The sequence below is a fragment of the Peromyscus leucopus genome, chromosome 15 (assembly GCF_004664715.2).
Source record: "Peromyscus leucopus breed LL Stock chromosome 15, UCI_PerLeu_2.1, whole genome shotgun sequence".
Lineage (NCBI taxonomy): Eukaryota > Metazoa > Chordata > Mammalia > Rodentia > Cricetidae > Peromyscus > Peromyscus leucopus.
In genome coordinates, this window is record NC_051076.1 from 57,275,271 (window position 1) to 57,301,584 (window position 26,314).

At 54.7% G+C, this 26,314-nt stretch overlaps 1 protein-coding gene across 2 annotated transcripts; it reads right to left on the bottom strand.

The window, feature by feature from the left end:
• Positions 1–231: 231 nt before the first annotated feature.
• On the bottom strand, positions 232–25,549 carry Slc26a9 (solute carrier family 26 member 9). 2 transcript variants are annotated; one of them, XM_028876514.2, is made up of 21 exons: positions 24,892–25,362; positions 17,973–18,115; positions 15,601–15,740; positions 15,352–15,462; positions 14,516–14,691; positions 12,960–13,124; positions 12,156–12,308; positions 11,781–11,863; positions 10,909–11,056; positions 9,914–10,027; positions 9,653–9,730; positions 9,028–9,123; positions 7,132–7,238; positions 6,373–6,442; positions 6,191–6,283; positions 5,940–6,053; positions 5,189–5,470; positions 4,284–4,338; positions 3,382–3,524; positions 2,299–2,373; positions 232–833 (listed from the first exon to the last, which is right to left on the bottom strand). In XM_028876514.2, the coding sequence occupies exons 2-21, from the start codon at positions 18,095–18,097 to the stop codon at positions 786–788; spliced, it is 2,376 nt and encodes a 791-aa protein (XP_028732347.1). In that variant the 5' UTR covers positions 18,098–18,115; positions 24,892–25,362; the 3' UTR covers positions 232–785. The 2 variants fall into 2 exon arrangements, with proteins under 2 accessions (XP_028732347.1, XP_037067323.1); XM_037211428.1 differs by lacking the exons at positions 232–833; positions 2,299–2,373 and having other exon boundaries at positions 2,746–3,524; positions 24,892–25,549.
• Between the last annotated feature and the right edge of the window lie 765 nt (positions 25,550–26,314).

The window sequence follows — 26,314 nt, forward strand, 5'->3', positions numbered from 1 at the left end:
CGCCGGAGGATTCTGCTGGCCCCCGTCCCCCAGAATGGGGCAGCTTCCAGGCAGGGACGATTCAAGAGGCCCAGTCAGCTCCCCGGTGGGTTGTCTCTGGAGAGGTAGTGCTGACAGTCCCGAGGGGCCTGCCCACTGCCCACACTAGAGTCTGAAGAGCTGGACAGCAATGGGACCCTCAGCAGTCTCAGGACAGTGAGAGAAAGGGGCACAGAGACAGAGACTCCTGGATTGTGGATAGTACCATGTCTTTGAGGCACAAGGCTGACAACTATAAGGCAATTGGAGGGACAAGCGTCAACATTCTAACCCAGTTCATCCCTGGGTCCCACGACAGCCTGAGACCTCCGAGGCCAGACCACCCAGGCCACAGAGCAGGACGGTTGCTCTTATCTTTCCGTTCTTGGCTCACTCCTAAGGCTGGAAGTCAAGGTGTCCATCGGCTGCCGTGGGTGGGGCGTGAGCAGATGGGCAGAATAAGCTTACTGCTGGCCCAGGCTGGAGTGGGAAGGGAAAGGTGATGAGGTGGGTCCACCAGGCTCTCACCCTTGCCAATCCTTGTCTGGCCAGGCTCTTGCGGCTGCAGAGGCTGAGATGGCTCTCTCCCAGGGAGACAGGGAGGGTGGGTGGGGGAGTCAGAGAGAGAACAAGGAGTTGAGAGAGGATCTAGAGCCTTGGTGGACGGATACTCTTCTCTCCGTCACTCCCTGTGGTCCCGGGCTTATCGTCCATGGACATCCCAGGTGCCAGGTGCTCAGGAGGCAGTATGGGAACCAAAGGAGCCCTCACAGGGCAGTCAGGGTCTCTGTGTGAAACATGCTCCCGAACATCTCCTGCAGAGACCACAGGAAGGAAGGGTGAGGGCAAGGGAGTGTTGGAGCCTCTGGAGTTAGGAGGTGACTCTGCACCACAGGCCGGAAGGAAGCATCCCGAGTGAGATTCTGTGTGCAGCTGAGCAGGGGAGAGGCAGGCTAGCATAAGACATGAACTGCTACTGGGCGATGGGAAAAAGCGCTAGTAGCATCTAGTTGTGAATTGTGTCCCATCGGCCTGTGCTATGTGTTTTTTTTTACACTTTCCTCTCTGAGCGTCAGCTTCGTTTTTGCCCCGTTAGGTAACACCAACGTCAGGACGAGAGAAGCTGTATTATTTCTGTCCCACCTGGATTTTTAATTTTTAAGAAATATGCTGGAGATTCCCCAGAGGACACGGGAATCAGCCTGTTAGATCTCAGGTGTCCCTCGCCTATCATCCGCACTCCGAGTGACACACTCAGAGGACCATGGGACTCAAGCCCGGAAAGAATGGGAAGAGAGTTGCTACTTTTAACAAGTTCAAGTCCAGATGTCTCTAAATGTAGTCCCCTGCTTTCTTTTAATTCAGGCTCCAAGCAGGCAGTAACAGTTTGTATTGCATAGCTTTTAGTTTTTTGTTTGTTTGTTTGTTTTGATTTATTTATTTATTATGTATACAATGTTCTGCCTGCATGTATGCCTGCAGTCCAGAAGAGGGCACCAGATCTCACTGTAAATGGCTGTGAGTTACCATGTGGGTGCTGGGAATTGAACTCAGGACCTCTGGAAGAGCAGCCAATGCTCTTAACCTCTGAGCCATCTCTCCAGCCCATGCTTTTAGTTTTAAATGCTTATCTAGTTGCAGTAACAATGCATTTATGCCCCTAAACTTCACCGAATTCTCCCAGAATGTAGTTTCCAAAGGACAAGGGCCTGTGTTCACTGCTGTATGTCCACCCGCAACAGCGTCAGGCAAGCAGTAGGTGTTCCATGAACGCCTCATGAATTGATGGAGGACGAGTGGCCTCGTCCGCCAGGCCTGGTGGGGACAGCTGAACTAAATGTCTCTTATTTTACAGACAGTGACAACAGGCCCAGTGGTGTCTCGAGGCTTGGCCACAGTCACAGGCTTGGCACACTGGAGAGTTAAGAATAGACAGCAATTCTCTGGGACTTGGTCCAGAGGCTCTCTCATTCCCCGGGATGCGTGTGTGTGTGTGTGTGTGTGTGTGTGTGTGTGCACGTGTGTATGTGTGTGTGTGCGTGCGTGTGCGTGCGTGCATGCGTGCATGCGTGTGTGTGTTGTGTGTGTGTGTGTGTGTGTGTGTGTGTGTGTGTGTGTGTGTGCTGATGCTGAGAGGAATCGAGATCTATTGCTAAAAGAAAGGGGAAACCTCGCCACCCTCAAGGTTGCTGCTCTGAACTGGAGAGGACAGGCAGCAAACACCTCCTGCAGAAGCAGGTCCTCCTCCCTCTCCCCCCTCACCCTTGCCCCTCTACTCACCCGCTCTAAGTCCCAATAGCTGGGACCGTCTTCCTCTTCGGAATCACACAAGGAGAGCTCAGTGTCTCCCGGAGCCTGAGGGAAGGAGCGGGTGCAGGGTGAGTTCGGGTATCGGAGGGAGGTGCACGCTGGTAGGAAGGATGTTTGAGAGGACCCCACGCTTCCCTCATCCCTTTCTCTGGTCCTCCCCCGCCTGCCTCATGATACAGTACAGCCATAGGCAGATGCCCATAGGACCTCCCTTGTGGGCATTATAGGCAGGGAGGCACAGGCTGCCTGACCTTGGAATTCCTTTCCTTTCTCTGAATTCTGCTAAGGCAGGATAATCTGACTCCCTTTTCTGGCTTTCTTACTGTACTGTTTTAAGGCGTGTATATACATTGTGTGTGTAATTTATAATAGGTAATAGAGAATATATACAATATGAATTATAAATATTAAAACAAGGGTGAGAGAGATGACTCGGTGGGCAAAGGCACTCATCACCAAGCCAAAGAACCCAAGTTCGATTCCCAGGACCCACATAACTGGATATTATTGGTGTAATGACAAATAAGAAGGATTCTCCAAGAGTCCCTGTGGACAAATCAGAACACTTCCCTAGTCTCCCAGGCCCTGCAAGTGAGAGGAGGCTGGGTCTGGCTCTTCAGCTTCTGAAGTTTTAGACAGTTATTTGTATCTCACATCACTCCCTGAGCTAGTAAATTAAATGCCAAGAGGCTGAGACAAAACTCAGCCTCTCCCTCCAAGCCTGAAATCTCCAAGCCAGGACACCCACCACTACTACAAAACAGTGAAGGTGATGGCCGGCGAGACACCAGATACACAGAGCAGTCAGTAAAATTGTATTTTTGTATAAGGATGTATAATCATTACTTCACCCTAACCAGAAACAATGAAAAGCCGCTGTGGCATGTGATCGTTGGTGGTGCCCATTCTACAGATAGGGAAACCGAGATTCAAGAGAGTGAGGTGGCGGGATTGGTGATGGATCTGAAACCCTCTTCCTGTTCTTTCTAACATGCATTGGTCCTCCTGTTTGTGGGAGCCCTTGGATTCTTCAGGTGTGTGGGGAGACCTTACCCCTTGGAAGCTGCTTGCCGGGGCTTCTCTAGTATTCGCCTGGGCAAAGAGGACCGCATCATGGATGCTGGGGAACACGTGATCGCGCTGGACACACCCATCTTCAAAGACTCCTCCATGGCTGATGTCATTGTACACCTGGGCTGGAAGGAGACAGGTTCCGTGAGGAAAAAGTAGCGGCGTTGTGGTTTGGAGCTGGAGGGAGGGTGGGGGCTGGTGAAGAGGACAATTGGCCCTGCAATATCAGTTCTGGACAGCAGAGGGCAGTAGGATCTTGAAAATACTGAGCCTTCAACCCCGTGCGGAAGGAAGCCTTTGGATTTGAGAAGTTGCTTGCCAAGGACAAGTTAATACATCACACTCTGGAGATGGTTTCCGGGGAGTGTTCATCAAGGGTAAGAGTAATGAACATGCTCATTATGGGGCCCTTGCAGAGTCCTGCTGGGCGGTATCTGTGCATCTCCTTCTTATCTGCATATCTCTTGGGTCCTTGTGTGCTGTCTGTACTAGGCATATGTGAAAATTTAGTGAGTGTCTTTTGCTCTGAGGCATGTCCTTGGAGCTGCTTAAAGCATCCTCTGGAGACAAGGCCCTGGGAAATTCGGGTATGTGGGTTTTCTGGGCTTCTACAGACACATGGATCTTATTTGGAAAGGATCCCAAGTTCAACCAGCCAAACCTCCGACTTACATGGGTGAAGACGGACCCCAGACAGTAAAGTGACTTGGCTGACTTGAGTCAGGATACACACACAAGTTAGCGGCGAGCAGATTATAATCCTGTCTGCTCTCAACCACATCAACATACCCACCCCCAGGATGCTCACCACCTGTCCCCTCTGCATCTGCACCCCCTCCAGCCTCTGGTCCCCTAAAGGCCCACCCAGCCCCCACTTTTCTTACCATGGATGTTCACCAGAAAGATCTGGACTCCGATCTTCCCATAGGTGGAGCTTAGCTAGAGGAAGGAGGGGAAGGAAATGGGGAGAAAAGAAAGGAAAGGAATGTTCTGAGTGGGTCTTAAGAGGGACTCACGAAACACACTCCAGAGGGGAAGCCAAACAAACAAGCCTTCCCGAGGGCCCTGGCAGCCACAGGCATGAGTGGCAGAGCACACCCCACGTCTCTCTGGAGTGTTCGCCAAGGCCTCTCTGAAAAGTGGAGCGGAAATGGGGCTTTGCCAGTGTGGCAGACACTTAAAGTGACCGTGGCCCTTTTTCAATGCTCAGGACCAAGGCTCGGTTAGGCACGTCGCGAAAGTCCGGGAATCCAGGTCCAGGCTAGAGAAGCCAGCTGAGCTCAACACCAGGGAGGGACCTTTGCTGTCCCTGTCTGGTGGTGGCATCAGCCAGTACAGTCTCTGTGCCCCTCTGACCTCCTGGCTTGCCTCCATCTGAGCCCTTCCGAGGCTTGCTGTCAAAATGACATTCACAGGGCCCCTGGTGAGTAATCAGACGGGCCCTTGTATCCGTGGCATTTGCAGGCTGCCTGTTTGGGACACACCATTGTTGTTTTCCTCTCTCCTGACGTGGCTGTTGAGTGTAGGAAGGGGCAGCAGAATCAGGGGCCAGCCTGGCCTCATTCAGAGGCCCCAAGGTGGGTTCTGGGGACTGACGACATAAAAAAAGAACTCAGGATGGCCTTGGTGGATGTGTTGAGGCTCAGGGAACTTGCTCCAACACCTCATTGCCCTAAGAGTGTATCCACCCTGCTCCCTAGGGTCTGGAACCTCCCTCCGCGAGTTCAAACGGAGGGAAGTGGGCAGGAGCAGGGGCGCACACCCTCCTCCCTGCCCCACGAGGCCTCACCTTGGCTAGGGCTTTGATGCCCATCAGGTCCACGAAGCTGACTCCACTCATGTCGAGGATGAGGGTGTGGAAGGTGACAAAGGGCGGGACGCTGGCTAGCGCTTCACTAGGCTCCCTGGGGGACTGAGCGGAGGTGGGCGGCTCGCACGGGGCAGCTGCCGAGGTGTCTGGGCTGAAGGTGATGTAGGATATGTTGGCATCCCCTGCAGGCGCTTGGTTATTGTTGGGGTCAGTTGAGGGAGCAGTTTCAAAGTCCTGCTGGAGTTCCTGCAGAGAGACCGTCTGCGGGCGGGAAGGGGACAGTCAGGGACTGTGACGTTGAGCCCCAAGCAGAGGCAGGTAACATCTCAGCTTGGTAGTGGATACAGGCTTCCCCTAAAGCCCTTCCTGCGGGAGGTCGGCAAGCTTCTCTCTCTCCCAGTCCAAGTGGGAAGAACCTTCCAGAGAAGCCGGAAGCCTTGGCCACTCTGCTCGAGAGGAAGCCCCTCCAGAGACAGCAGGAAGGACTCTCTGTGCATTTGCCCATGCCTACCTGCTTCTCCCACACTCTCACCCTCACACAGCCTGGGCACCTAGGAAATTCCCACTGGAGATAGGGGCCAGCGGTTACTCCGGGAGCTGGCAGCCTTCCCCTAGAAGAGTGCCTGGCAGCGCTCTCAGAGACTTCCTGCTTGCCTCTCAATGTGCTGCAGGCTGGGAGCCAGGGTCAAGATCAGAAAGGGTCATGGAGGTGGTCCTGGCCTCAGTTCACCTTGGTTTTCATGAAGAGGGACTTCCTCTGCTGTGTGGGCATCGCTGTCCTCTTCTCCTGCTTCCGGAGATATTTCTGCTTGGCCAGTAGTATTTTCTGGGGGTCCATACCTGTCTGTGGGGAGAGGGCCAACAGCAACCTTGACCCCAACCTTTGTGGGATGGCCTGCCCTTGGCTCCTAACCCCTTTCTGCCTCCCATCTTCTGGCCACTCTCTCTTCAGCCCTCTGGTCAGCAAGGGCGGAGCCTTACCTTGGCAATGACCTTCTGCCTGAAGATCTCTGAGTTGGCAAAGTAGAGCGGGGAGCAGTAAGTCACAATCTTAACCCCCTCAATTTCCTGGGCCTGTGACAGGGAGACTGAGCTCAGGTCGCCGACAGGTCTCGGGGAGGGGACAGAGTGAAGCGGGGAGGTCCCGAGCTTGGATTACCTACCCTGTTGTAGGTCTTGGGGTTCACATAGATGTCCGTGTCCATGACCTGGGCTAGTGTGGAGCCATTTCGACTAGAGGGAGACGGGGAGGGGGGAGGGTAAGGATGCTAGCGGCTTGGAGGGATGCTGGGGCGGGGACTCCTGTCCTCAGGCAGGCTGGGTTGTTAGTCTTTCTGCTCTGGGGACCTGGCCCTGCTGGTCTGCGGCTGGTCTACAGCCAGGCATATGTTGATGAGGCCCCCAGAATGGGGCTCAGGAGAGAGAAGGGAGAAGCGCACACAGGTGACAAAGCCACCACTTCCTGGCTTCTCCTACACTCAGGATCGTCCTTAGCCACACCCTGACCTCCTCTGTGGCATCCTTGACCTGTGCTAATGGCTTCTTTGGGAGGGGTCCGTCCTCTGACCTAGTGTTCTCCAGGGCAGGGTCCCATTCGAGCTGAGATTCCCACGGTGCTTCTGGAAGGGTGGGTGGGAAGGTCTACTCACCCTTCCTGTGTTCTCCCCCCAAATCCCCAGCCCTCCGAAACCATGCTGGTTTGCTCTGGGGTTTTAGGGGGACAGACGTCAGACAGCTCAGTCTATGCCCACCATCCTGGCTGGGTTTATCTACTTCTGAGGTCTGGCAGCCAGCACGTCCCTGTGCTGGGCCCAGAAGGCAGAGGGGACAGTGTGGTATGCTGGGCCTTGGCCTGGGAGGGCCCTTGCAGACTGGGCCAGCAACCTCAGGCTGGGCCAGGGAGGGATGAGGGTGTCACTTACAACTGGGTCTGGAAGACCACAACCAGGATGGAGAAGGCGACACCCACTGCTACGCCATAGGGCAGACTCAGGAAGAACGAGGAGAGGAAGCTGACCACCCAGACACACTGTGAAGAGAGAGGTATCAGTATGGGGAGAAAAACTACCCCTTTCAGGAAGTCTTCTGGGGTTCGCCAAGGCCCTAATTGGCCTGCTCAACTCAGATCTCTCCTTCTGTTCTTGCTTAATTTTTGCAACGGGTCACGTGCTGGTACTTTGGTTTGCTTGCCCGTTTCTCTGCATTGAGTGCAGCTCTTGATTTTTTTTTTTTTTTCAGAGCGAGGGATTGAATGCAGGGCTTCACATCCTAGACAAGTACTCTACCATTGAGCTCCACCCCCCACCCCTAGTCCTTGGCCTAGTTTTAAAAATAGAATTCTAGCCTTCTATTTTCATAGATGGTAGATGTGTGCACCGAGAGACGGCATGAGCAGAGTCAGGAGAGCATGCCCTGGGCTCGGATGCTCCCCGGGTTCAAAGCTGGGTTCTGGATTGTGTAGCTGTGTGGGCCAGTTTTCTGGTTTATAAAAGGGGAAATGAGGTCCACTCTGCAAGAAGATTGAAAGGTCAGAGAGCCATTGTTCCCAGGCTTGCAGGGTGCTCCCGAGAAAATGTGAGCTTTCTTCCTGTCTGACACTGGAGTGTGCGTGCGTGCGTGCGTGTGTGTGTGTGTGTGTGTGTGTGTGTGCGTGCGCGCGTGTGCTTTAATGGAAACTCAGCTCCCAAACAGAAAACGTGGGGCAGGGGCCCTGGTTGTGTGCATTATCCCCCAAGGGCCCTCAGGGGCCTCTGAATGGCTCTGTTGGAATGTCTATAGAGAGATGCAGAGAAGATCAAGTCACATGGCACCATATGGCTACAAGGGACTCTGGCCATAGCCAGGAGAGGGGTGCCATGTGGTAAAAGCAGATCCATGAGCTGGGAATTAGAACATTTCATTTCTTCCTATCTCTGTCACTCACCAGGAGTCCTCAGAGGGACCACACATTTCCTGACTTTAAAGATTTCCTTTCCTATGTGGTGTGGGTAAAGTCTCTGCCTGTGGGAGCAGGACAGCCCAGAAGTCTGGAGCCCAGCAGGGAGTTTCTAGCCAGACCCTGGCTCTTTCTTCTTCCATTGTCTCTGATGATTTATTTATGTAACCATGCTGAGCCTCGATTTTTGTTATCTCCAACAGCGTTAGTGAGTCTCATCCTTGGGCTATGGTGGGTGAGCTTAGGTGGAAATAAGGTGTCGTCAATACACTGGACCCTTTATCAGTACTGCCTGTGAAGGCGCAGCTCAGGTATGAAGTCACCGTCGCTGGATGTTTTACGTAGCATGGCGCTTACCCATTGTGATTCATCTAATCTTTAGAGCCGATCTTTGATGCGGAACACAACCTCATCCCACACACAGATGGGGAAGTAGAGGCCTAGAGAAGTCTCGAAGCTTGCTCAGGATCCTGATCTTCTGGTTTTATGTTCTAAGCTTTTTTACGGAGTGATCTCCTTTGATTAGGGGAGGTGTGGGTAGTAAATTAGAAAAATAATAGCTACTACGTTCTGTTGACCACAAATGCAACTCAGACCGCACGCAGTTCCCTAATCCCGTCTTCTTCATGAGCCATCCTGAAGTTGGACGTGCCCACTTCACAGGCGCGGATGCCGAGGCTCTGAGAGGTAAAGGAGTTTGCTATTGGCTACAGAGCCAGGGAGTGGTTGAGGTAGGTTTGAACAGAGAATGGCTCTCTCTGAAGCCTGGCTTCTCAGCCCCTGGGAACTAGAGACAGGAAGGCCTTGCATCCACAGGCCAGAGCTGCGGGGTTAGAGGAGGATGGGAACTTCTGTGGGTCACTGGAGACTCCCCCACACTTACACAGTCCAGCTTGCTCTTCCTCCACAGGTAGTAGGGGTCACTGAGTTGCTTGAGGGAGTTCTTGAGGTTGACAGCTATCAGGGCTCCTAGCACAGCCTGGAGAAGCAGAGCATTGCTTTGTGTCACTTGTGGTATCCCTTCATCTTGTCCTTCCCCTCCACACCTGCCCCTGGAGCCTGGCAGGACAGAGCTAGAGTTCCAGGGCTTTCCCTAAACTCCCCCTCAATCTTGGGATTGGAAAGCATAGCCTCTTGAGCCACAGAGTCCACTGTGGGCCCGCCTGTACATTTACCCTCTCTCTGCATCCCTGAATGGCTCACACCTTACATGCGGGTGCCCTGAGCTCTGGATACCTTGTCCTCTACCCTTCAGCAAAGAGACCAAGCTCCCAGACATCCAGAGGTTGAAACCAATCCCACACAGCCTCATGACACACGTCAGACTGTCAACCTGTCTCCCTCACCAGTATAACCGAGAAAGAAAATCTCTGTCGTTTGCTTCATTGGGTACGTACACCAAGTGTGACAGTGGTGGCCCTTGGCGACCCATCAAGTGCCACTCCCACCCCTAGGGATTGTTCTTGCTGGAGGCTGTCATTGTTCCCTGTTCTCAGCTGGGCTCTTACCTTGGGGAGAGGGTACAGATAGGACCCCAGGACCAGCATAGTGATCATCACCACCAGAGACACACACAAGCTTGCCACCTAGTCGGAGAAAGAGCTGGGAGTGAGTGGGCATGGGCGTCTCGTGGCTCCACTATCTCACAGCTCATCCTTTGTGGAATGAAAACTAGCTGGCTAAGGAGGGCATGCCTGTGGCACCCGGAACTCTCTGGAACAATCGCTTCCGTTTCCACTCCTCCCCGGGTGCCCTGTGACAAGACTCACCTGAGACCTTCCTCCAGCCCCGTCCACAGCCAGCGTGACAGAGAGGGCACAACAAATGACGTGGATCTTGAAAAAGGAGCCGAAGAAGTTGCTGCAGCCCAGGGCGATCATCTCCTGTGGAGAGAGGGGGCAGGGTTGGTGGGGAATAGGGGCCAGATGTCGGCAGTCATCTGTGTGAGGGGAGCCTGAGGCTCGGTTTGGAAGTGACTGTGATGCTGTATGACCACACTCTGCCACTCAAAAGGTTAGCCCCAGGCTGGGGAGATGGCTCAGCAGGTAAACACTTGCTGCATAGGCATGAGGGTCTGGGTTCAGATGCCCAGCACCTGGGCATCTGAAAAAAAAAGTGGATGTGTAATCCCAGTGCTGAGGAGGCAGAGGCAGGAGGATTCCCAGAGTTTACTGTCTAGGCAATATAGTCAGTCTCTAATGAGCTCTCTAATGTCAGTGAGAGATTCAGTCTCAAGGGGGAAAAAAAAAGGTTGAGAAGAGATAGAGGAAGGCTTCAGATGTCAACCTCTGGTCTCCCTATGTAGCACACACATACATGTATATGAACTTGCATATATATGTGCATACATGTAAACATGTAAACTCTCCCCTAAGACTCCCCATAGAAAGAAAGAAAGAGAAAGAAAGAAGGAAAGAAAGGAAGGAAGGAAGGAAGGAAGAAGGAAGAAAGAAAGAAAGAAAGAAAGAAAGAAAGGAAGGAAGGAAGGAAGAAAGGAAGGAAGGAAGGAAAGAAAGAACAAAGAAAGTTGAAAACCAGAGGTCAGTCTCTCAGGTCTAGTCCCCTAACCCTTACTGTCTCACCTCAGCATGGAGTCCAAGACATCTTTCTATCCCCTTTTGAGATACTGGGGTGTAACCCAGGGCCTCCTGTATGCTAGGCAAGGACTCTACCACTGAGTCACATCGCCACCCCCACTAAGCTGTCATTAGTAGGCTTCTGTGGGCCCATACCCCTGAGCCCTGCCAGGGGCAGCTGGAGATACCTGATTAGAATCCACATCATAGCCATGCTTGTTGGCAAGGGTCCGGCCCATAGCCAGGTTGATGACGTAGCCCACAATTGCCAGGGAGAAGGCTGTGCCCACCATGTCCTTCCACTGCGAAACCACCGGCACCACTGGAGAGGGAAACCTGCCGAGGATCCAAAAGAGGCAAGGCCCAGGGGTGTGAGAAGGAGAGGGCACAGGGGTGTGAGAAGGAGGGGGCTGAGACCCCACCATATGCCAGGGTCTTATTTGTATGGCTTGTCCCACATGATCTCACTCTCTGTAATCAGAAGGCAGGTCCTATCACTCTTGGTTTTTAAAGGAGGAAGCCAGGGCTTAAGAGAATTAACTTGTCCGGGTCAACAAGCCAGTAAATGGGAGGGCTTCCCTTGTTCGGGCCCTGACTCCGACTCTCTGTTACACTGGTTTTTAGACCCACAGACCTCTAGTGCTATGAGGCCTGGCCTCCCTCCTCCCCCGTTCCAACTCTGTGGGGTAAGCCTTGTCCCAGTCGTCCTGGATCCAACGTGGTGCCTGACATAGAAGAGATGCTTAAAGAATGTGGTTCATCTTAGTGTCTTCCTTTCTGCATGGGTAAAAGAGTATGTACTAGAGCGAAGCTGAAAGCCAGCAACGGGTGGGTCAGAGAGATTTGTTTAACTATGTTCAGGACAGGAAACTTATGGGGGCTGGGAGGGTAGCAGTTGAGACTCATTTCCCATAAAGTGGCCAGTATGGACTGGTCATGTGGCTCTTCTGAGTCAGGGTCACAGAGTTTTCAATTTCACCTGGAGCCTTTCCTCTCCATCAGGGCCCCGGGGTCTGGTGGACAATGGGCTGGGGGTGGCCTCTGAGTGATCTGGACTCACCCATGTTGGATCTCCCCCACGATCTGCATGTGGTATTTTTTTGGCATCTTGTAGCTCCCAGAGATGGCTGTTGCCACCACCACCTGCAAACCCCAAAGTGGAGAATGGATATCGGCTCTAGGTTGGGGCTTAGGTGTGGGGTCTTTCCTAAATGTTTTCTCTAGGATTCCTAGCTCCCACTGTCTTGCTGCCTTAGGGTGTGTGTATGAGGTTGCTTGAGCAGTCACATGATGGGCCATACAACATATTCACATGTGACTTCCTGTCCCGCTGGCTGCCAGTGGAGTGGGTAGAGGGATGGACAGGGGCTCCCCTACTCACAACCCTCCTATCCTGACCCCCAGAACCCCATCTCCAGGCAGGCAGGATCCTCACCACGATCATCTCCGTAGGGATGGGGAAGTGGATCTTGTGCATGTACCGAGCGTTGAGTTCCTTCACCAGCACCAGGAAGACAGCGCTGACCAGGGCGAAGACGAGCGAGGCGATGTTGGTGTGGGGGAGGTTTTTGCAGATGTCAATGAAGGTCTAAGGGAGAGAGCATCACAGGTTCCCATCCTTTCTTCCCATACTGCCCTGCCCAGGGGTGCCTGGCCCAGGGGAGACATGCCGCTGGAGACATACAAAGGCAGAACATAGCCCTGGTTGTGAATGCCATCCCATCTCCAGCTACCCTCTCCCAAAGGGCACGTCAGGAGCGAGTGCTCGGGTGTCACGCTCTCTCACATTATTCGTGTGTGTGTGTGTGTGTGTGTGTGTGTGTGTGTGTGTGTGTGTGTGTTGTATGCCACATGTGTGCAGGTGCCTGTGGAGGCCGGAGAGAGTGTCAGATCTACGAGAACTGGAGTTACAGGGACTTGTGATCCACCTGATGCAGGAGTCGGGACTTTAAGATAATATATTTTCTTTTTCTTGTCAAGAGTTTAAACTAAAAAAAAAGGGGGGGGGGACTTCCCAGGGAAAGGAGTTGAGGCACTGGAATGGCGTCTCCTGTTCTCAGGGATGGACCACAGAGTGCATGAGGATCTGAGTTAGACTCCTTCCGCACAAGGAGAACCCACCGGGATCCCCTCGGCCCAATGGCCCAGCCAGCTATTAGGATGACCAGTTCACCACCTCCTGCGAATGTGAACTCTGCTCCCATCCTGTCCCTCCCCCAAAGGGTGTTTCTGGACTCACAAAAACGATGGAGCCTGGGCCTGTGTAGGAGGGGATGGTCAGACCAAAGATGTACTTGAGCACCGAGATCAGGATCTGCAGGCCAGCGGCTGTCATGAAGCCCCGGATGAAGGATTCCGAGAGGTAAATGGCGACAAAGCCAAACTGCATGAAGCCCAAGCCCATCTGGAAGGAAGGAAGGGGAGAGTCCACAGTGGGTCACCTGCTCCAAATGCCAGCTGGACACGTAGCCTGGCCTGGAGCCTCGTGCAGCTCAGAGGCGGTGTGGACTCAGGGAAAATCGTCCCCAGCAGCCTTTCCCAGCCATTCACTGTGACCTGGGCACCTGCCACCAAACCTTAGTTCCCTCAGTGCGCACAGCCTCTCCGTCTCTTCACTACCCTCCCTGGCTTCGGTTCCCTTCAACAAACGTGGTCCTCCCCTGGGGCCACCTGGTGCCCCACTGAGCACTCAGAGTCACACCGCCTTTCCTCCCACAGGTAGTTAACCAGTAAGAGCCGGGCATGCTCTTGGCAAAATGCTTCTTCCTCCGACCCCCATCTCCTTCTCCATGGCCACCCCTCTGTCCCTCCTGCCTGGGCTCCTGCCGAATCCCTGCCTTCGTTCCACCCACCGAGACGGTCTTTCTGAGGCTAATAGGACCCAAGTGGCTGCCACGGGGACGCAGTGAGTGCAGACTTCATTACTGGCCCCCTGCTTACCTTTCTGGCTTCCTCTGCCCCTCTGCCCCTGAGCCACACTAAACTCTTTGCTGTCTCCTTCCTAGCTAGGCTTCCCTGAGGCCTCGGGGCTCTCGGGGGCTGTTCCCTCTGCCCGGAGCAGCCCTTACACCTCTTCATTCGTCACTGGGGATCTTCCACTGGTCCTTGCCTTCTCAGGTCAAATGTCCCCTCCTCTCTGAGGACTTTGCTGGGCTCCGATAGCCACTTGTTCATGGCTCTACTGTGTCTCTGATCTCACCGTGGCACACACATTTATCTGTGGACAAGGCCACTTCCTCTGTCCGCTTGGAGCCACTTGTGAACTGGGCCTCTTTTTTTTTTTTTTTTTTTTTTTTTTTTTTTTGCCTTATCTTTATATCCTCAGGGCCTAGCTCAGTTCCTGGCAGAAAACATTAGGTGAGTGATGACCGAATGATAGGTACGCTCTGAAGTGGCCGGTGTCCTTGAATTCTGCCACACTGTGCCTCTTTCATCAACACCGGAGGAATCCTTTGCCCCCGTGGCTAGATGGTCAGCTTATTTGGTGTACCGGGGCCAGGGCCGGACCGGGGCTGGGCAGAGGAGGCTGGAGGGGCAGGAGGGATGCTGGCAGAGACCAGGGTTTCTCTAAGGGGCATCTGAACGTCTCTGCGCAGACTTTAAGCTCAGGACAATTCTGTCAGGGGCACTGCTCCACACAAGGGGTGGAGACTCTAAACTATTTTTTAAGGTCCCTTCAGTCCCTAGGGTGGGGAATAGCTTTAACACCACATGGGCGGTTTTGAGGTAGAGCTGAGGTGGCCTGCCATTTTCTGAGGTGGAGTCACTGGTAGGGCCGGGGGCTGTGCTCCTCACCTGGATGACAGCAGTCAGGCAGGCAAGTGTCGCTGACACATGCAGCCTCTCTGCCTCCATGGCTGCTGTGTCCACGTAGGTCTCGTTGGTGACGTTGTTGAAGATCTGGAATTTCGATTCCGGGGCCAGCTGCAGACAGATGTTACCCACCAGGATGCTGATAACGGCAAAGGTACCTGTGGTGCCCCACCCAGCCAGCAAAAGTCAGAAGTTTGCAGCATGCCCATGGAAATGACCAAGGGGTCCAGCCCTGGAACACGCACCAGCCCCAGAGGGAGGGCTCCCTATACTGGCCTCTGCTAGCACATCCCCGGCAGTCACATCTAAGCTGCCAAAGACACTTCCCTAGATCAGATACATCCTTGTTAACATCATCTCTTTGGACACCGACTCAGAAGTGCAAGCAGAGCCTGGACCAGAAACCAGCCCTGTGTCCGGGTTCTCTTCCTCCATCTCACTCCACGCTAGACAGCTCCCAATATCCCTGCCACGGCCTGCTGGGAGCAGCCATGTCTCCAATCTGCTCATGGTCTGCACAGCATATGGTATATCTTGTTCTGTCACACTTTGCTCTCCTTCCTGGGAGGAAGATACAACAGGCTGTGCTGACTGAGCCCACACGGGGCGCCACCGTGATTTCTCCAAGGTCGCGTCGAGGACCTAGGACTCATGCAGCGACCATCCCTTCAGGTTGGATCAACATCAACTCGGGAGAAGAAAGGTGGACATGGAGCCTCCTTCACCATGCCCTGTGTCTTTGAGGTCCAAGTCATTGTGCCTAGCGGGGGTCGTCGGGGAGGAGGGGTGGTGTGGGGGTGTGGGGGAAGAGACCTCACCTGGCACCATCTGGTGTATACCCCCGAGGAAGAAGTAGGTCAGGAGGGGGAAGAAGGAGGAATAGAGGCCATTGACTGCAGGAAGGTTGGCCAGCAGTGCAAATGCCATGCCTGCAGGAGACAAGGAGAGGGAGGTTTAGCTCCGGAGAGCATCCTCTTCACAGGGGTCGGGGTCACAGAGTGGGAGGGTAGAGATGGAAAAGGATAGCAGGGAGCGGCCAGCTAGGCCTGCCTGGAGGGTGCTCTCACCTTGTGGCACCTGTATACAACCCCCACTGAGTCCACCCAGCAAGTCAGGGATGATGTAGTCTTTGACCTTGTACTTGGGGAGCCAGGAGAGCACAGGCAACAGCCCAAACACAATGGCTTTGAACTTGGCGGAGGAGCACCTGGAGGAGGAGAAGAGGGCAGGTTACAGGGGGACGCTAGCATCCCTGGGAGTTGGTTCGCTCAGTAGCCTGAGTGCACATCCCGTGCCGCGGGATGCTGCGGAGGCAGAGCTGTGCTTTAAACGGGAGAGCCCAGCAATACACCCCGGGCATCACTGCAAGCCCTCCACGTGGGAATCGACGAGGCTGGGCTTCAAGCTGTCGGTTTTATGGTAGCTCAGCCTCCTTTCTCTTTGAACATCTCAAAGAGGCAACCTCGGCTGTCCCCGTGAGGTGCCCTCTGCCAACCTGCTGTCCTCTCCACCTGGTGAGTCTAGCATGGGTGTTCACCCCTGGCAAAGCAGCCGAGGGGAAAAGAGAGATGGGAGAGCCGTTCCTTGGCCGACAGGGTGAGGCGTATTGATCGCTACTGTTTGTGGAGCACCCTGAGATCCTTCCGTGGAAAGTCATGAGTAGCGGGAACAAGGGCTTATACACCTGGGGGTGACAGCCGGTGGATTGATGACTGGGGTGGGTGGGGGTTGCTTTTCTTCTCCCAAGTGAGGCAAGTCAATGCTCCAGGTCCCTCTGGTGACTCACGCCGGGCCGAGTCTGATTAGGCTTCCTTTCCTGCCCCGCACCAATCTTTACTCTTTACTGTTGCTCAACAATGGTTTCCCTGACACTGGGGCCCCTGGATGTCACCCAAGACTGAAACCAACACAGACAATGCTTTGTATCCTGGAAAGTCTAGGCAGATTTTTTTCCCCCTTTCGATTAAATACTCTGCAGAACGGCATCTCCACCAGCCTGTCAGCCCAGCCTCTTCCGGGGCCTGTGGCCTGTGGTGCTTCTTGTGCCCAGGACCGTGGTGAATGGCTTCATGCATACCTAAAAGGCTTGGGCTAGGAGGCAACAGCCTGGCCGGAGCTCCAGCAGGTTTGCTTATGGCAGAGGAAACTGGACTCACCGGTAGGCAGCTGGCTCACATGCCCAGCCTTCTTGCATCTCTGCCATATGTCAGGCAAAGCAACCTGAAGTCTGCAAGAAGTGCTGGAAGAGGAGGCGCCAGACAACTTATACGGAAGCCTCAGAGGCCAGGGTGGAAATGGAGGGAAGGATTAGCTCTCTAGACACTCACTCATTCACTCATTCATTCACTCAACCATTATTCCTTGGCACGGTGCCTACGTCCAAGCTTTTGTGCCAGCGTCATGGGCACTGCTAGTTTTTCTGTTTCTCTTTAGAGTCCTAATCGTCCCTAACCTTCAGGAAAACATCAGATCCTCCATCGCTCCGGCACACAGACAACCTAAATGTAAACTCCTTGAACACCAAGACTGGCTGAGCCCATCCGTCTGGGGAGCATGGCTTCAGGGACGGGGGCTCAGACACTGGGCACACAACTCTTGAGTGTCGCTGGGCCGAGATGGAACCTCCCAGGGGAAGCAGGGTTGGTCTAGGACTTTTAGGAAAGACTCCAGTGGGTGATTCCCCGGCCTCAACCAGTTCCACCTGCGGCTCCACTTTAGCTACTGCCGGTGACCTCAATCCAGGTAACTGAATCAGCTGTTTCCCCAGGGGAGCGAGGGAGTGTGAGGTCTGCCAGAAGTCTGGGGAGGGGGAGGGGGGAGCCTGTGGCCTCAGGTTCCTGAGGTAGGGATGTGGGCCACCGTGTACAGCCTCTTCCTGTGGGGCAAGGTTGCCCAGCCCACCACCTGAGTCCAGGGACCTGAGAGTGGGAAGAACCCAAAGGCTGGTGAGGCCTCTTAGTACAGCCTAGGAATTTAGGGCCTCCTCTAGGATTTCTGTGAACCAGACAGGAGGACTATCCATGAGGGGATGAGGCATGGGGAGATGGGACCTCAGGAGCCTTTGGATGCACAAGGAACGGGGCACGGAGGATGGGCTCAGGTGCTCCCTACCACTCCATGTCGTAGCTCATCCATCTAGAGGTCCTTTGAAGACCCAAGAGAGCCTCAAGAGGACTGAGACTTCAGGAGACGCTATGGAGGGGACAGAAACACCCTACAACCCTCAGAAATGGCTAGTGGTTCCTGTTCCTCCTCTCCATCCTCCCTAAGGGTCTCGGGGTCTATGAGCCTCCAGGCTCTTATATTCAGGTTTCAGAATCTCCCCTCCCCCAAGGGCTTCCCTAACCCCTTGGGTATTGGTCCAGGAGCCCTGACTGGAGCAGGATGGATTTTGGTGGGGAACAGAAGAAAGAGGAGGCTGGGCTCTGGGCCACGTTACCTGAAGGTGTTGCGAAGTTTCTCTCCCACCGGGTAGGTGCGGTCCTTTTTCTCGAACTCATCATCGAAGAGGGAGAGGGAGTATGCAGCTCTGTCTACCACGTAGCGGGGCCTGGGCTGGCTCATGGCTGGGGCATTGACACGCTTTAGGAGAAGCAGAGTATGGACAGGTGAGGGGCATCCCTTCCCAGTGCCAGCTAGGGCCTTCTCTCTCTGGTCCTCACGGCAACAGAGATTTATTCCGGTCTTCCCGCCCCCATCCAGCAAGGTGCCTCCCTCCCTCCGTCAAGCCTTTCTGCCAGGCTCCCTTCTTTTGGTGGCCTTCCTTCCCAGGCACTGATGATACACACACTCGCCCTGGCTGTTTTGCTTGGCAGCCAGCACGTGGCTGGCACTCCACACCCGTGACATCACTGTCACTGCTGCCCGGACACCAGGCAGAGAGGAGGTGGGAGCGCAGGGCTGGTCTCCACGGTGGCGCGCATCCTGCTCCCCTCGGGCTGGGATGGCCCCATGGACTGCCTCCCGCCCCAGGCCTCTGTTTTCCTGGCAGAAGGGCTCATGTCATCCAGCCAGCTGATTTTGGAACAATTGGGAAAACAGCCTGCCTAGAGGCAGGGGGATAGCCAACGTGACCTCAGGAGGACCTTTGTTGGATAAGCCGCGCCTGCCTGCCTACGACTTCACCAACAGGTTTCCCCGGGAAGGACAATGGTGTGCTTGGGGAAGTCTGGATGGCCGGCTTCAGCCCTCTCCCACAGCTTCCTGTGCCTAGCGCTTCCTCCACCCTTGTGTATTGGTGTCTCTCTCCTCCTCACGCTTTGCGCAACCTCAGCGATGTTCCAGGAGCTGAGTCGGGCAGAGCTTGGTGCCAGGGCCCTTGGGGCCCGAAGGAGTTCCCTGTGAGAACCTTTCCTCCGCCCTCCTCTAACTCTGACCCCTTCCCCTGTCCCTCAAGCCCAGCTGGCAAAAGCTATGTAGAGGTGGTCTGAGGGAAGACTTACATCTGAGAGGTCCTGGGGAATCTGGGCTGACTGGAACCACACAAGGTTTGAGATAGGGCTGAACATGTGCAACCACAGAGGGACCCACCCCGCCAGACTTTCTAGGTGAAGGCCTCAGGGAGTGGTTAGCACATGCCTTTTGGGAAGAGAACAAACACTGGGAACAAGTGAGCACCGAGGGACCCGAGACTGGTCCTGTCTTTGTTGGAAAGAAGGAAAGGTCATATTGCTCCCTCTGATCCTCCAACCCTCGTCAGCAGTGTGAGCTTGGCTGCCCACTGCACGGGGATGCAAGCATGATGGCCGAGAAGGAAATAAGCAAAATGAAAAGGCTGGCCATGCGAGGGTCTCGGTTAAGGAAGTGCTTGAGTTGGTTTGGAGTATCCATTCCTTTGCTCTGGGGGCTGAGGCAGCTAAGGGCTGGACTGTTAGTGAAACCCCGGGATGATACCCACCAGAGGGTAAGAGTGGGTGGGTGAACCTACCTCAGAGCCTCTGCCCAGCTACTTGCTTGGTATTTAGTACCTAACAAACGTGCTCTCTCTCTCTCGTTGAGAGAATCCACCAGTGGGGTTTTGGAGGAGACACCGAGCAGAAGTGAGTAAGGGCCATGGTATGTGAGACATGTAGTGTGAGAAACTCAGAGTGGCCTCAAGAGAACAGCCCAAGTTTTAGAGGCAGAATGACCTGGGTTCCAAGATGCGGTTTCTTCATCTGTAAGTGGGGATTAATAACAGTCCTGGGCAGTTGCTGTGCGGATTAAGGGAGCTTGTGTGTGACTGACGCGCCGGTTTCCTAGGTTCCCAGTGAATGGCAAGGACACTGATTATTAAGATGGGAGGAGGCTGTCTTCCTTAATGAGAGATGATTCTCCATCCACCAGTCTTCATGCTTCACGGAGCAGCATGGCTTCATACCCCCCCCCTCCCCCCCCCCCCCCGGAGTCTGCCAGGGTCTGCCTTTCTAGCTGGTTTGCTTGACAGGCTCTTTGGGAGCCATGAGTGTCAAGCACGACTCCTCAGAGGAACCCCGAGTGCCTGGCCCGGTTTTAGGGATGCTTACAGTTTGGGGCGTATGTCTCAGGCTCCTGAACAGACCAAAAGAACTGGCCAAATGTTTCAAGGTGAGCTGACTGACGAAAAAGCAGAGCCACTAAGAAGAGGGACGAGAGGGAGGGAGTCTGGCTTCTGTGCTAGGATGGGGGTGGGCTGAAGGATTGCCCCAGGCTATTTGTTTTTAAAGGCTATCTGTTCTGCTAGCACATTCATGTGTGTGTGTGTGTGTGTGTGTGTGTGTGTGGGCATCCCATGATATTATTTCAGATCCCCCCAGCAGCTCTTCCATTTCCTCAGGGGTCTCTCTCTCTCTCCCTCCACCCAGTCACTCCTTTCCTGTCTCTTGTCCCCATCCCCCAGCCAATCCTAAGGCCAGTCCGTTCTTCCTCCGTTTCTCCTTTTTCCTCCTGGGCCGGGCCTTCGCCCTGCCCCCACCCTCCAGGTCTGGCTCCGCTCAAGCACCATTCTTCACTGAATTTTTGGCCACCACCCTCTACTCTCCCACTCGGCACCTATGTCCGGCTGGAAAGTCCAGTCGTCATTTCCAGGAGGACCAAGCCCAGGCTCCCTTTTCAGGCCTTGTGTTCGGCGATGCAGCCGACTGGTCCCTCTGCCCTGTGCAGGCTGGTTGTTCGCCCCAAACAGGCTTGGGTCTCTCTCCAAAGAGCCTCCTCACCCTAGGTGCTCTGACTCATTGCTGTCTTTCCAGCCCTGCCTGTCCTCAGGACCTGCTCGAATTCCTCCCCCCACGCCCCCATCCGGAAGCCTTTCCCCCCACCCTGGCCGGTGGCGACTGCTCTTTCCTCTCAGTTCTCCTTCCTGGCTAGTCTGGTCCGGGTACTGTGGTGGGCTTCAGCTGTCCCTGGCTGCCTGTCCAGAAAAGGGAGGGGAGGAAAGGGCAGGGGTGGGAAGCCTTCGGAGAGTAATGGGGGTGTGGCTCAGCATGGTCTCTGCCCCTCTGGGCAAGGCTTCCCTGCAGCCTCAACTTTGGGAGTCCCCAGTGACACAGGCTAGCAGAAGGAAAAGTCCCTTTGCTCTTGGTAACAGTCTGTTCCTTTCCTATACGCTTCCTCATCTATTCCAGGAGCAGGGTGCTGCAGGGGACCAGGGCTTCTCACAAGCCTGTTTATAAAAAGGAGAAGCCAGCAGCTGGTTGAAGTCAGGACGTTTTTGTCTAGACGAGGATTTGGAGGATTTGAGACTGTGCTGGTCCAACTCTCTTATTTTGTGTTTGAGGGAAACTGAGTCACGGAGAACGGCAGATGTGTGTGAACTGGGCCTTGACAACTTCTCAAAGGCTTCTGGTGGAAGGGGGCTTCAGGACCCCAAGGGACAACACTGACCCGTGCTCTCGCATGACCTCTGATCAGACAGGTCGTATGGGTTCTGTTTTACCTCCCGAGGACTCTGCCTGGGTTTTGCCTCCTATCCTGGCCTCAGCTTGTCTAGCAGGATGACGGAGATGCAGGTGTAGGCTCAGGGACACCCCTGGCTCCTGTTTTCAGGAAGGGAAGGCTGAGGTGGGGTGGGCACAGCAGGGATGGCCCCTTCGTCCCCACTCAGTCCTTCAGACCCCGGTGCTGTGGAGTAAAGCGGAGTGTGAGGAGGAATAAGGGGTGAGCCATCACCGTGGAGAGGACCTCAGTTTCTGGTAGATGGGCCTTAGGGGTTCTCAGAGAGCTAAGAGAGCCTTAAGATGTTGGATTGGGGCGGGGGGCGGGGGTAAAAGAACAAGAAGGCCGAAGAGATGGTTTCGGGGATTAAGAGCACTTGTTGCTCTTGCAGAAGACTGGGGTTCAATTCCCAGCACCCACATGGTGGCTTACAACCCCTAACTCCAGTTCCAGGGAATCTGACAGCCTCTTCTGCCCCTGTGGGCACCAGGCACACATGTGGTATACATGCACACATACAGGCAAAAATTCAAATCCCCCAAACAACAAAAAAGAGCAAGACAGTGAGAGAGGTATCAGGAACGAGATGATTTGATCCCTAGTTAAACACAGTGGGGGGGGGGGGGGGCAAGTGTCGTTCTGTGGCCACAGCGGTGTATGGAGCCCTACCCCATCACACAGTGTGGACGTCCTCTGCTTCAACAGATTGCAGGTGCCATGTGACAGTCCTGAGGGACAGAGAGGTGAATCTCACTGTGGAGAAGGGGGGAGGGTATCCTGAAGAGCGAGGCGGGGAGGGAGGGGAAGGGAAGAGAAGAGAGGACATGTGGTCACATCAGCAATTCCTAACTCTGGGGCCAGGGAAGGAATAAGGTCAAGCCTGAGGCTAGAGGAATCTGGAGACCTTGTACAGCTGAGGACCTGGAGAAAGGGAGAAACGGACGCTGTGAGGACCCCCTCCAGTGAGCTCGGACAAAAGAAAGCCCACCGGCTCTCCTCCCTAGCTTGTGTCCACTTAGGTCTGTGGATCCCCTTAGGATGCTTGGATGGGAGTAGGGGTGGGGTGGGAGGGGTGGGGTGCTCAGCACGATGCCCAAGGCAATGAGTGGCAGGGTGCCCGGCCCTGGGAAGCATAGTCAGTTCTGGCCATTGGCATTGTTACCGTCACTATGGGAGATTCCCTCTCTCCCTGAGCTCTGCCATCTCAGGCAGCTCACTCGGCCTTCCTCTTCCTCCCTGATCCTAAGCTTCAGTCGCAGGCCCTCATACTCCCCATGGTTTTTGGACTAATGGAGGGAGACACAAGTCTTTTCTGTAGGAGGAGGGACACCGGGGAGCAGAAAGCGGAGGGCCTGCCATGCATTCCTGTCACGTCTGGAGGTCACCCTGTCACTGCAGCCCAGAATGACTTCCTCCCTAAGCCCTGGCTGGGGGGAGGGTGCCTCAGGGGAGTTGTTCCTTGACACACCTGTGCCAGACACTGGAGCAGGCCTAGCCTGGCAGGTCACGGGTGTCCTTATCACAGGTTCTGGGGGCGTGGAAAGGTCCCCTTGAGGTCCCCTTGCCGTCCTCATCTAGGGTAGGTATCCCAAGAAAGGGCAGTCTCTCTCCGGCTCTAAGTTGGTTGACAGGACAGAAGGCTGGGGCCCTAGCTGCAGACCATGTTCCCCCCAGGAGGAGGGAGGCTCTAGAAGCCTGTCCCCCTAAGGCCTTTTGAAATACTCTTTCTATTGTCGTTGTGTCTCTTGAGCAAATCTGCAGGCCCCTTCTAGCCCTAGGCGATGTCCTCCTTTGTGATATGAGGCAAATGTCGACTCTCTGGCTGTTCTGGGACTGTCTCCTGTGGAGGGGACTCACTGCTGCGGCACTCCAGTCCCTATCCCTCATCTCCAAGCCTGCTTGCCCGTCTGCTCTCCCTGTTGAGGAGGGTGAACTGGGACTAGGTCCCAGCAGAGGGACTAAGTGAGATGCTGAACCGTGAGACCTGCCCCAGGTCACGAGGTCCCTGTAAGGACACGTGGGTTAGAGTCTTAGAAACCCCTAAAGAGACCAGCAAATCCAAGACTCTAGGCCAGAATTCCAAGTGGCCTTGAGGGAAGGAAGGCTGACTCCCCTGGAGGACTGTATCTTTCAAGTCATGACCACATCAGCCTCCCTTTAGCCCACGTCCAGCTGGTCCCCATCCCTTTACTGAACCTCCTCAGGTTATTCTGTATGATTGGACACACTTTCACTAAGTGTAGATTTGATGTCACTCTGTTGGAAGCCCTTGAGTGCTGAGAGATAAGGGGCAGCTTTGCTTCAGGATTCTGTACAGTGAGCCCCGGGTCAGGATTGACCCCGGCATGGACTGGAAAGGCTGATAGAGTATCGGATCTAGTTCTGGTATGGGCTGGTCTTCATGCTGCCCAAGCAGGCTCTGGCCAGGTTCTGAGAGAGAGAGAGAGAGAGAGAGAGAGAGAGAGAGAGAGAGAGAGAGAGAGAGAGAGTGTTGGGGGGGGGGTGGCTGCAGGGGCTCTGGGAGAGGAGCATCTTCAATTAAAAACACATAGGGAGAAATTCCTCTCTCAGTTTGTCCTATTTCCCGGTGGGGAAGGCTTTACCACTCCAAAGGGCACATCCTTACAGCTGGTCTTCTCCAGGCACTCAGTCCTAACAGACCCAAGTTCAACCGAGTAGTTGGTGCTGTGATGATAAAAGATTTGCTTGGCTTAGTTTGGGGATCCTCTGGGCTGATTTCCAGAGCAGAGGCACTGTCTAGGGACGCCTCGGGACCCCTGAGAACTATGGGGTGGGAAGTTCAGGAGCTGGGCGCTTACGGGCTTGGCTCCTCTCCTACCCCACTGACCCAGACCCTTCCACGCCGCACTACTCACGCTCCCCCTGCCTGGCGGAGACTGACCCTCACTTCTGCTCCTTAGCTTCCTCTCTGTCCACCTCTCTCAGCTTCACAGAAGTGACAGGGACCAAATAGGAGTCCACACAGCTCATGCTCAGTACCCTGAGCTCAGGAAAGTAAGTGAGGGATGGAGGGGGTCTAGGGACCGAAGAACGGTGACAGCCACACGGACAGATGTACCCAGAGCCCTCTGCTTCCAGGACTTGAAAAGAAGTAGAGAGAACGGGCTGCTTGAGAGACCCAGGTGGCCCCAGGAAGGCCCCGGCTCCATTCTTTCTCCTGGAAGACCTTATTTTACCCCACTCTTGCTGAGTGTCACCGACCTCCTCCGGTCCAGTGTCCGTTCTGCTCATTCCTCAGCCTAGTAGCTGAGGTCTTTACGGTGGACTCCACATAGGGCAGGGCTGGCGGGCTGCTCATAGGCGCCGGTCCAGAGTGTCCTCATTCCCTGTGCTCAGGATGGCAAGCGCCCACCCTCTCCTCTCTCTTTTGGAGGTACCCCTGGGGCCTGTCCTCTTCTCGGGATAACCCCCAGCCCTTAGGGTGGGTTGGGCTGGGTGGGGCTTACCTCTGAGTGAGCAGAGCCGGCTGGGCAGGGCTGCAGGTGTGTCCGGGCGGGCGGGCAGCAGGCAGCAGAGAGGTGTTCCTGAGGTGTGTGAAAAGGCTCTGCTCAAATAATCCAGGGAGGCGTTTATAAATAACTTCACCTCAGGGCCACAGGTGAGCCCCGGCTTCTGATTGGCTCGGAGGGGAAGTGGTTTTGAACACTACACCAGAGCTAAGCCTAAGGAGATAGGAGAAGGAGATAAGGGGGAAAAGGTCCCAAATGAACAGCCCTTTTTTTGTTTTTACCCCGGGAGCAGGGCTGTTTGATGGGAGCTTGGCACTTCCTAAATCCACCCCAAAGACAATAGGTCACATTCAGCGGGGCCCCGCTACCCCACAGACTCCCCCAAGGCAGTCCGCAGAGGAGGGGCACCAGGCAGATTCCTCTCTGAGCTTGCTGTCCTGCTACTTATGGGGCTGGGGGTCAAGCCACACAGCCTCTTGGACAATGGACGCTATTGAAGGCACCTGAGGGGTGGGGCTCTGAGGCTCTTGCTTTGAAGGTTGGGGCACTGGAGGTGGGGGACAGTGGACCTCTGAGCACCCTGGGAAAGGGAATGAATGGTGTCTGGAGGCCCTGGAGGAGCTGAGGTGGAGACTTGGTTTCCAGTTCTGTCCCTGACCTTAAATCATTGTGAAATCTGTCTCCGTGCAGTATGCTCAGAACCATCAGAGACGAATGAGGCTCAGGATCACGTCGGTAAGGAAGCTTAAGACTGAGGACCTACAGCAAATTTAGGCAAGGTATTCTAGAAGCCAGTAACTCTCTACACCGCAGGCTCCACCCCTTCCAGGAGCCAATGGTAATGCTTAGGTCCCCAGCTGCCTTTGGGGGCAGAGCTGCGGGTTCCATGGCCACAGATGCAGCCAGAGACCTCTGAAGGCAGTGTGGGAATCCAGCATGTGGGTTCCTCCCTGATGCCAGGTGCCCTTTTTTCCCCAAGACATCCTGTACAAGACTATCCCGGCTCCGAGCTGCCCTTCCATCTCTCTGAGATAATACAGAAGCTCTGAAGTGTGCTGGAGTCGGCATAGGGTGCTTCGGCCGAGCACTGTTGGAAGTGTCCCCGGGAAGGCGAAATGAATTGGCTTCCGTACATAACAGGGACTCAACAAATATTTGTTGAATGAATGAAAGTATGAATTGTCTGCAAGCCCAACCCAAGGGATAGTTTGTAGATGCATTGCTTGTGGGGACTAGGGAAACACCCAAGGTCACTCCGAGTTGTCAAGGTGTAGCCAGACAACTTGCTAGAGAAATCCAGAATGCAGAGGACCCAAGCGTGCCTGCCCCCCCGGGGGAGGGGGAGGATGTGTGGGTGGGCGGTGTGTCTGCGAGCCGGTACCCATGCTCCTGCGTCCACAGCACGCCCTCTTCCTGCAGC